Source organism: Crocuta crocuta, unplaced genomic scaffold (genome assembly GCF_008692635.1).
Source record: "Crocuta crocuta isolate KB4526 unplaced genomic scaffold, BGI_CrCroc_1.0 scaffold1304, whole genome shotgun sequence".
Lineage (NCBI taxonomy): Eukaryota > Metazoa > Chordata > Mammalia > Carnivora > Hyaenidae > Crocuta > Crocuta crocuta.
Window position 1 is genome coordinate 405,657 of NW_027531278.1, and position 11,035 is coordinate 416,691.

The 11,035-nt window shown below is 43.4% G+C and overlaps 1 protein-coding gene across 1 annotated transcript in view; it reads left to right on the top strand.

Moving 5' to 3' along the window:
* Positions 1-11,035, top strand: part of MTM1 (myotubularin 1) — a 74,913-nt gene that overhangs the window by 11,877 nt on the left and 52,001 nt on the right. Inside the window, exon 4 of the mRNA XM_077771214.1 lies at positions 7,300-7,410. Coding sequence (XP_077627340.1) covers positions 7,300-7,410 — 111 coding nt within the window. The remainder of the gene's footprint in view (positions 1-7,299; positions 7,411-11,035) is intronic.

An 11,035-nucleotide genomic window follows, 5' to 3' on the forward strand; every position in this document is an offset into this window, starting at 1 on the left:
TACTAAAAGATTATTTTGAAATATTTAAGATAGTTTATAAAGAATAACCTAAATATCTGTGGATATACCACCCAGCTGAAGTGACCCCATCTCCCCTTTGCTACACAGGTAATCCCACCTGAAAGTTGGTATTCTCACTCCTGGTCACCCACACACCCCTTGCTAAATTAGAATGGACTACAGCAGATGTGTGGCAGCTAGTCGAGTGCAGGCTTTTGGGCCTTCCAACTGAGCGATGCTGAGATGAGAAAGGTGTTGTGCACGCACCTTCCGTTTTCTGACAGTAAGTCCGAAACCGTGTGTTCTTCCTGGATTAATTCAAGGAGAAATCTCTCTGAAAGATAGCAACACAGTAATTCCATTCTCCAGGCAGAGTATTACCCAAAGATTCTTTAGTCCCATTTAAGACCCTCTACAAGGATATGGGACACACGTTCATCTTTATTTGGTAAATGTATTTCTTTGAGGGACTAGAAAAATGAGGTCCGTTTCCTTAGCTTTTTGATGGTTTACCAGTATACAGACAGGACTTGGAGAAGTGAGATGAATGGATGGCCTGTGTGTCCGTCAGACTCTGTTTCTCAAAGACTCAGTTCTGAAATGATCTTTGAGCAGGTGCTGGGTATCGTGCCAGCCAAAAACTGGGCATTTAACAAGAGTGGCAGCACTTCGGTTCTGTGGTCTCTATTGCTGGCTGCAGTTGGAGCTGTAAGCCTTGGACACCACCCTTCGCTTCTGTTATGGACAGTCAGAGCCCCATCTGTATTTTTTCCCAGAGGGAAGGCCTGTCTCGTTCATTATGAGGATGACCAACAAGGATTCCTGCAATATTTTTCTTTTCAAGAAAGTCCATTGGAGGCTTTTCAATTTTGTCCTTTTTTAGGTTCTTCAGGCCAATAGATTTAGCACCTGTTTTCTTCTTAAGGGAGCTTACGTAATGCTAAAAAGACTCTCATGATAAAACATCCTCTCGTGTCTGTAGGTAGGAAGTTCAGCGGGAACGTAGGACCTGTACCATAGGTATTCTGGTAAATTTCAGTATTGAATCCTCTTAATGTTACTGCTGCAAAATGAATACTGTGTTCAGATTAAAACCATGCCTGCTGACACCTTCGGTTCACTTGCCCCTTGTTGCCATATCATTCCTTGTTTTCTAGTCCCCAAACTTGAGAGTCTGTGGGCTACTGAGCCCTGCTGTGCAAGTCACAAAGTAGATTTACTTCATTAGTGCCTTTACAAGTACAGACTTTCAGACCTCAGGGTCTCCTCCCACTTGGGCTGTTCTTTGTGATTTCAGGTTGATTTCTTCCATTACCCACTGTGTCACTGACAAACCCTGCATGTTGTTTAGCCAACCGCCTCTCTTGCTCTGCTGAACAGATAAAAGCCCTCCTCCCTGAGCTCCATACCCATGCCACTACCCGCTAATGTCTGTTTTCACCCATCCTTTCCTCCTCCTCTCATCTGAGAGGAAGGGACTAGTTGCCTTTTTGAAAACAAAATTCCTCTACTTGAACCTTTTTTCCTTTCCTCTTTTACTTCCTCTGGAGCTTAGTGCCCCTCCAGTCATTCTGTGTCTTCCATTTGTGGTGTCTGTGGGCTCCTTTGCTCCCACCCTGCCCCACAGATTTGCTCAAGTCTCCATGGCTTGGATCCCTGCTACCTGCTTCTGACACTACCACCCTCTTTCTTCCCCTTATTTAGGGGGCTTCTTTAAAAATTAGTCCACACTCATTGCTTCTACTTCCGGACTATTAACTGCTTCATGTTTTGTGGTCTCCCTTCTGTTCCCTATTGAAAGTCTTTTTTCACTGCCCAATTCCAAGTGGGCTTGGTTGAGTTCTCAACTTCTTTTAAGAGTTTATTTATTTATTTTGAGAGAGAGCATGCGAGTGAGCACGAGAGCAGAGGAGGGGCAGAGAGAGAGGGAGAGAGAGAATCCCAAGCAGGCTCCACACTATCAACACAGAGCCCTACATGGGGCTCAATTTCACAAACTGTGAGATCATGACCCTGAGCCAAAATCAAGAGTCAGATGTTTAACGGACTGAGCCATCCAGGCACCCCGAGTTTTCAACTCTTTAACTTCTGTGCAGTGATTGATATTGTTGACTACTCCTCCTTTCCTCTGTAATTTTCTCCACAGTTCTTGGCTCTTCTCTCACTTCTGCCATTTTGCCTTTATTACCACCCATTTTTTCCCTTCTTACCTCCTAGATATATATTGCCCCCAGAGTTGTGTCCTCACCCTTTTCTTTTCCAGTCATCAGTTGTGTTCTAGTTCTATAGCTCCGGTCCCAATCTTTCATTCCTTATTTGTTGACCATTTGAGAGGCCGCTGTGTGTCGAGCACTGTTCTAGCTGCCAAGATCCAGTGGTGTGCACGGCAGACACAGTCTCTCCCTCAGGAAGCTTTAGTTCTGATGGGACTGCCAGGCATTAGTCAGACACTCACACCAGTTATATAACAACAAATTGTTTTGTTGCATGTGAGTAGCACAGGAGTGCAGTTGTTTGAGGAGCCTGGGAAATTGTCCTGAGAAAATGATGTTTCACCCCTGATCTGGNAGGGAACAGGAAAGGAGGGGTGAGTGGGTGGCTGGGTTGGAGGTGGGGAGAATAGTGAGTGAGTGAGTGGAAGGGAGAGGGGGTTGGGGCCAGATGACCAAGGCCTGGTAGACCCCATTAACGATGGAGGTGTTTGGAGTTGAGCAGTGAGAAGCTTTGGAAGTGCTTTAAGCAAAGGAATGATACAGCTTCAGATTGACTTTTGTAAGTAATCAGCTGTGTGGAGGGCAGACTCTAAGGGGAGCGAGGGCCTGTGCAAAGGGAATGCTGTGCCTATTGCAGTGGCCCAGAGAAGTTGCTGCTAGAAGTGGAGAGGGGTTGACAGACTCAAGACTGATTTAAGAGGTAAAGGTGAGAGATTGGATAGGGATACCAGAGAAGGGGATGTCAAAGATGAGTCCTAGGTTTCCAGCTTTTGTAGCTGGGTAGATGGAGCACCAGCCACTGAGATGGGAAGACGTAATTGGGAGAGAGAAACATCATGTGATTAGTTCTGGACATTCTGAGTTTGAGGGGCCTTTGGAATATCTCCCAGTTCTGTGTTTCCAGCTGCCTCCTGGTTATCTATACTTGACTAATTTATCATAACCTCCAGCCCAGTGTATCTCAAAGTGACAGTGTTTCTCCAGAACTCCTTTTTGTGTTCTTCACGTCTCTTGGTGAGACCACATTTCTCGTCTGGGCCTAAATCTGAGTCATTCTTGGGCCTAAACCACCCTAGTGGCTCATTGTCTCCTTCTTTTGCTTCCCACCTAGGTCACTTGGCTCTCAGATTCTCCTACCCTCTCAACTTTCACCAAACCATTAGATTCCAGGGTTCCAAGAAATGGATGTAGTCCTCCGTCTTGCTAGTGCACAGTACTCAGTACTGCCAAATGAATGTTTGGAAAACACTGGTCTATCATTGTGCTCCTCTTCTCAAAACACATTCTGTGGATCCCATTCACCCTGATCCAAGCCCTGGGTGCTCCCCAGGGAATTCCCCTGCCATCCTTTAGTAAACCTGACCGGCTTGTTTTTTTGTTTTGTTTTTTCCTCCAAAATCCCCATACTTTCCTACATGTGTAGTTCATGTCACTGTTACCTGTTTGGGGAAGGCAAATCTCTCAGCTGCTATCATTCCATCCTGTAAGGATCATCTTGAACATCGCCATTGCCGCAGAACTTTCATGAGACCCAATCGATAGGAAATTGTTTTGCCCACCTCTGACTTCTCGGCCCATTTGGCTGGATGTGGGTGGTTTGGTTTGGTTTGGTTTTTGTGGCTCTTGGTAATTGCGGCCTGGTGGCAGGGCTATTTGGATCCTTGTGTCTTCTCTCCCGGATTGGGCCCTGGGCTCTGTGAGGCTGCACTTGCATCTTCCTTGTCTCTGTGGTTCCTGGCGTCCAGTGCAGTTTCTGTTACTCCGTATACACTCAAGGGAGAAGGTAAACACACGCATCTCTGCTGAGTTCTTCTGTTTACTTCTCCACTACTTTAGATCCTTAGACGTAAAGAATTTTGAGTTAGAATGGGCCTTTGAGAATTCTTAAATGTTTAATCATATTTAGGTAGTAACAACTCAGGTTTCTACAGACTTAAGCTAATTTTCCTATTCCTAGATCTTCCAGTTTGGCCTGCTGGGTTATCTGATCTTGAACCTGTCATTCGGGGAGAACATGGCAAGTAGCCTCATTAAACTATGGGTGCCTTTGGTCAAGAACTTGCTGGTTCCCCTCAGTGGCCTGTTTTCTGTTGGGTCAGGGTAATCAGAGCTCTAGAGTTTCCTCCATACAAGGACAAAGGACAGTGAGGTCTCCTCTCACTTTTAATTCTTTGACTTTTTCGGTTGTATTCTTGCTGCCTTCTTCATGTTAGAGTATCAGACTGTTATTTAGTGTCTAATCTGTGTATTTTTAGTTATAAGTGTAAATTTGACATTTAAGCATATAGTCGGACACTCCTAAATCTCAATCTAAACAGACTGCCTGATAGTGTATTTCTCTTTTATGTTATTTTTAACTTTTAAAATGGTTTTTATTTATTTTTGAGAGAGAGGGAGAGAGAGACACACAGAGTGTAAGAAGGGAAGGGACAGAGAAAGAGGGAGACACAGAATCTGAAGCAGGCTCCAGGCTCCAAGCTGTCAGCACAGAGCTCGACGCGGGGCTTGAACCCATAAACCATGAGGTTAGAGCTGAAGCCAGATGCTTAACTGACAAAGCCACCCAGGCTCCCCTGATAGTATGTTTTCAATAACTAGATTGGATGGAGAAGTAAATACATGATAATATGCAGCTATACATATACACAGTTACTGAGTACTATCTCCTTTTCTCTAGGCACTTGGGTTTGAGTTCCGTAGTGAGGTGTCTTTCCCCATGGCAACAACTGAAATTTCCCTCCTTATGGGTACAAAGAGACCTCTAGCTGCTCGTGAGGGCATACTGATCCACTACTTTTGTAGAGCACAGTTATGTCTTCCAAATGCTAAAATGGTCTTTGTGATCATAATAATAACTTCCTTTGTTTTGTAGCTACCAAATGACAGGCGCCATGCCAGGTGCTTAAGTCCATGATCTTTAATCATCCCTACTTGACAGGAAAATGTGGCTGAGAGGTACCATCACTTGCCAAAGCCATTCAGCTAATAAATGCCAAAACTCTACTTTGAACCAATTTTGTGCAGCGTAAGAACTTGTGCTCTCTTCTCTACACTGTGATAAGTGTGCTCTTATGTTTCCTTTACCTTTTTATTTTGAAATAATTATGAATGCTCAGGAACTTGGAAAACTAGTACAATACCTATAGCCCCTCCAATAACTATGCTACTTGATCAAAACCAGGAAATTTATCACACAAAACTGTACTTGAATTTCACCTGTTTCATGCACTCATGTTTTCATGTTTCTGCATACAATTCTATGACATTTGATCCCATGTATCCAGTCACGTCACCACACACTAGCAGTCAAGGAAAGCAGCCATTTTGCCAGTGTCCAAGAACTCCATCATTTGCCCCTGTACAGCCACACCCTCCTTCCCCTCAACCCCTGGCAACCAGTCCTCTGTTCTCCATCTCTATAATTTTGTCACTTCGAGAATGTCCTAAATGGACTTCTGTAGTGTGTGACCTTTGGACATTGGCCTCATCCACTCAGCATGATGCTCCAAAGAGCCTTCCAGGTTGGTGTGTGTGTCCATAGTTCATTCTTTTTTGTACCTGAGTAGTATTCCGTGGCGTGGATGTACCACATTCTTAGACCTTTTGAATTTTTAAATACCTCTGAGCTGTATTTATATTTTATAAATAAATGCTTAGTTTTTGTATTGTATAAAGGAGAAGTATTGGAAGTAAAACTTAAACTTTCCTTGTATCCCCCAAAGGGACATCTTCTAAAGAACAAAAATTCAGTAAGCACCTTTAAAATATTTTCTTTATTACCAGAGTAATCACAGCAATAAAGGAAGTATTGGATTTTAAAACTCTGTGTATGCCTCCCTGTGTTTGTCCATGTGAGTTTTATATTACTGTAGTCTGTGTATTTTATATGCTGCTTCTTCCCACGTAAGCTTATTTTTCCACACACTGTAATTATTTTAGTAGCTGTATGCTTAGTCCATCTTGTTGACTAGTAGTACTTTTCTGCACCCTGATGCCCACCTCTGGCTCCAGGGAGCATCTTCACGCATACAGCTGTTCCTCCTGTCATTCAGTAGCTGTAGGCCAAGCTCTTAAGAATGCGGTTATGGAATCAGAGGGTGGGAGTGTTTGGCTCTTTTAATGCCTGTCCCTAGACCTTGGCTCAAATGTTAACCCTTCCCCATATTTCCTAAGCCTTGATTGCCATGTCAGGACCCGGGAGTACTACACCAGCATCCAGAATGGTAGTGAGGACAAAATCAGAAAGATGACGCCTGCAGTGCCCCTGTGCACCTGGCACAGATGAGTTACTCCGTGCATGGCGGCTGCTGTCATCTCGTGATGATTGTGATATGATTTCACTAATGTGGTTCTGTCTTGCCAGCAGTTGTATAGACTCCTTGCACCCAGTATTGGGTAAGGAATGATGGAGCGGCACGGCTATGCCCTCAGGCCCTTCAACTTCGTGAAGTGCACCCCCACCTAAACTAGGCGTGCCTTCCAGATGTCTGGTTTCTAGTGCGGGGAATATAGACCTATGAATTTCTGGCAGACAGAGTGAAGCAAGTGGTGTAGCAGCAATCTGAATCGAGTGTTCTGGAACTTCAGAGGAGGAAGTGGTCAATTCTAATTAGGAAGCAGGGCTTTGTTAGAGGTGATGTTTCCTGAGCCAGGGCTTGAGCCATGGGGAGAAGACACCTGGTAGTTGGGAAGGATGAAGATCCTGGGCAAAGAGAACACCATGCCGTGCTTGCGGTACGCTGAAGGTATTCCCTTAGTTGGAGTGGAGAACAGTGTGGAGAAAGGCCTGCAGAGACAAGCTGGAAGTGACACTGTGGGGCCCTTGAATTGTGTGTGCCTGGGGGTTTAGTCTTTATTCTGGAGGTAGTGCACAGTGGCACATGTTTGGGGATGCATTCGGTTGTGTAACTGGCTATTGTAATGCTTGCTCTTTCATGTGTAATCTATATCATATTTTTGTTTATAAAAAGTGGTAAAAGGGCCAAGGTAAAAGTGCCCTAAAGCGTATGTTTTTTTTAAAAAGACATTTTTGATGTTTTAATGATACTGACAGAAATACTGACTTTTGCGTTTTTGTCCATTACAGGATTCTGCTCTAATACTTGATGTTCCTCTGGGTGTGATCTCCAGAATTGAAAAAATGGGAGGCGCGACAAGTAGAGGAGAAAATTCCTATGGTCTAGATATTACTTGTAAAGTAAGAGATTCAGTACTTTCTTGTGTGAAAAAAGACACATTACTGTTGAATGATAAGTAAAGGTCAATGGGGGTTTACAAAAAAAATAACCAAAGACCCTTGTTCATCTAAGGTCCTAGAAAGAATGGTTCTTTCCTCAGGATCAAGCTTCCAAAATCTCTTGGGGAAATAGTTCCTATTAAAGAGACATGCTGTTGTCACCACGTGCGAGGACTAACACCTGTTCTTCTGTCAGCTTGACTGAATAGGAAGAAAACCTTATAGATAGAATTTTCACACTCTGTAGTCCTTGCCTGAGTCTACTCCTGGTGTCCCTTTATGTGATGCGTTGCCAGCTGGATGTCTTCACACCCTGAAAGGAAAGAGAAATGCAAGAGATTATACCCTCTGAACAGGATGTGCCCCTAACAACCTCTCTAACTTTTGTTTTCAGAGGCAGTGGCCTATCATGTTGCTTTGGCATGGTGGGTGTCAGGGATTTAATGGTAACAAATTCACTCATTGGTAATAGTAACGCTTTAGTGAGCATCTATGTTAGTCCAAACATGTGCTAGGTGCTTTCCATTTAGTTCTCCGGGCAATGCTCAGAGATGGACAGTGGCGTCTCCACTTTATAGTTGTGAAGCAGGCACATAAGAAGCATTAGGTAACTGAGCTAAGATCACCCAACAAATGGCAAGGTTGGGATCCAAATACAGCGAGATGATCATTTTGCAAACACCAGGATAAACCTTCTGGTGAGAAAACTTCCTTTCCAGGTATTAAGGATCAGAAGACTACAGTCTGAATCAAATAATAAAATAGAATAATAACAGAATAGAAGAGAATAATGGCCAACCCCAGAAAGAGCTAGAAGGGTTTTGGAGGTCATCTGTCCCAGTGGTTCTCACAGGTAGATCTGGACGATGTACCCTTTGCTCAGGCACTGTGATTTCTTAAGACTAATATCCTATGATTTTGTTTTGATTATGAATATGGTACATTTGTTTTATTACCTCCAGTTGATAAAAGATGAAGACTAGTGCACTCCATCACAAACCAAAAAGATAATGTCACCATTAGACCCAAACTGGAATTCTGTCACTCCCCACCTTGAGTTTTTTTGGTTTCTGTTTTAATCAACGCTACCTTAAATGCCTTATTTATGATCCCAGTTCANAGAGAGAGAGGGAGATACCAAATATAAGGATTTACTTTTAAGTCCTATTTGTTGCCTTATCAGTAGGAAGAATTCTGTATTTAAATATTAGTCCCCTCAAAATGAATAAGAGCACATTCCCCCCTTTGACTGTTTATTATAAAAACAAAGCATTTAGGAACAGCTCACCAGGCATCACTTGCAAATGTTACACGTATATGTTTCTCGGTATTAACGTTCAGCCCAAAGAGAGTCCAATCCCATGTTCTCAGAACAGACCACAAGGTGATAGAAAGGGACCCTGCTGTGCTGGGATAAAGCCGGACGCTCGTGTCTCTCAGAGGTCAGCTCCAGCTGGCATCAAGAAGCATCGTCCGGCTGCTACTCTACTGACGCAGGTAGTTCTGAGCCCTGCGAAGTTGGTCCTATTGGCTCCACGCGTGAGAATTTCAGCTTGCCAGTAGCATCTTTCACAACGGGATGCAAGTCCCAGTAGATGTCATCTAGCAGCAGAGGAGAAGGTACCTCTGAATATGTGAGTTTTTAACCCCAGGCACCACACCAGCCCCTGCTGACACCTTGGGGCCTTAAGGAAAAAAAAAAAAAAAAAAGAAAGGAACAGGCCAAACCTTACCATCACAGAACCTCTTCTCTTCTTCCATGCCTCACCCCTGTTTACTTGCTTTAAAGACAGTGTAGTATTTTGAGGTCAGCAGTGATGGGTGTTGTTTCCATAGAAAAGCATTATGGGAACGATGGCTCCATAAATCAGCCCCTCGTTGTTGGTGCAGTAGTGGTATGTTTATTTGGACTCATGTATTACCGCGAGGCTTGGTGGATCATCACGTGACCCACTTGTCAAAACAGGCCGAGGGTCTGAGCATGAGGTTCTTCTGCCACAAGCCTCTTTCTCGGGTGCCCTTCCCTAGCAAGTCGTGTTCTAAGGAGACCAGGTGGAACTTACCAGTTAGGATCTGCTCATATTTCTCTTGCAGATTTGGTTAGCTGCCGCCTGTGAGTCATTTGCCTTTTCTGTTTCAATTTTCTTGTTGGCAAGATGAGGTAGTAATTCTTTCTGTCCTTTAATTACATCTGAATCAGATGACAACAAGAAGTTGCTTGAATAACTTGTGCTTTGGCACAGTGAAAGTAGTTGTTTGAATCACTGATAGATCAAAATAAATGGTTATCCAGAAATGGTCTAATTTCTGGCCAAGTGGTGAAGAGCAATGAGGTTCCAGCATTATCATTTGACCCCGGGCCATTAGGAAGAAAGTTCTGCACAGGTCTTTCAGCCCCATCCTTGGCTCTCCAGTGCTATGCTCGTGGCTCGGTTGCAGACCCTTTCAGAGCATGTCATCCCAGTGAAATGATTATTCCCTTTTATTTGATTACTTCTTTGCATCATGAGCCAACAGCTAATATCCCAGTTTTCTTGGAATATGTTGTGAATTGGTTTTTGGATTTTATTCAGTTACATGCTTTTAAAAACAAAAGCAGAGACTCCTGGAGCTGGCAAGGCCCGGCGGATGCCATCTGTGTACGGAGTGAGCAATCCTGGGTCATTCATTAGAGGTCTTAGGGTCTGTTCTTTATACTGCCTCTGCTGCCAGTGGCATTCTGGGATGTCTCCTATATGGCAAGGCACTTGCTGGTCCTTCATGCCAAACACTTAGGAAGCTTTAAATGTGATCCTGAAATCATAAATGAAAAAGCACTTTGAAACAAATATAAAGATAATGATGTCCAAGGTGAAGTACTCCAGGGTTTAGTGCTCGGCCATCACTTGGTCACAGCACCATGATCAACTTAAGGAAGAACCTAAAGCCCCTCGCTTTGAAAATAAGACAGGATGTTACATGAATACAACTTGATATTTAAGGGAGCGTTTTTGGTTTGGTTTTGGTTTAAAAGAAGGTTTTCTTACCAAAGAGCTATATATTGGAAGCTATTTTAAAAATCCAGGTTTGAGCATTGATCTTTAGTTCCTGGAAGCACAGGGAACCTTAACTNGTGCAAGTCAGCTCAATAGGAAGGATACGTACTGTTGCTCGCGTGAGCGCTTACAGTGCCAAGCATTTCCTGAACTGTTAGAATGAGACTTGAAAGTAGCAGGAAGGAGAGGGAGAGCGCTCTTGTGTCTTCCTGACATGTTTGACAATTTTGAGATTACATGTGATAGCAGGTGCACATTTGAAAAGTTCTATGAATAAAACACTCTTTTGTAATGAAAATACCGCAGCAGCCAGTTGAAGCAGATAGACACAGTAGAGGGTGTGCAAGGCAGGGTGTGATTTTTCTCGTTAAAAAATGATTTTAGCTCTGTCTTCTTTTTAGCACTAGTTGCTTTGTTTTTTACATTCGTGACTGCGATGGGGAGTATTTTGAGGTGTTCTTAATCTGGATATTTCAAAATATCACACAAAGCAAAGTGATTTTTTTAGTAATCTAGATTAATTGCCCTTTCAGGTAAGTGAATCTTCCATG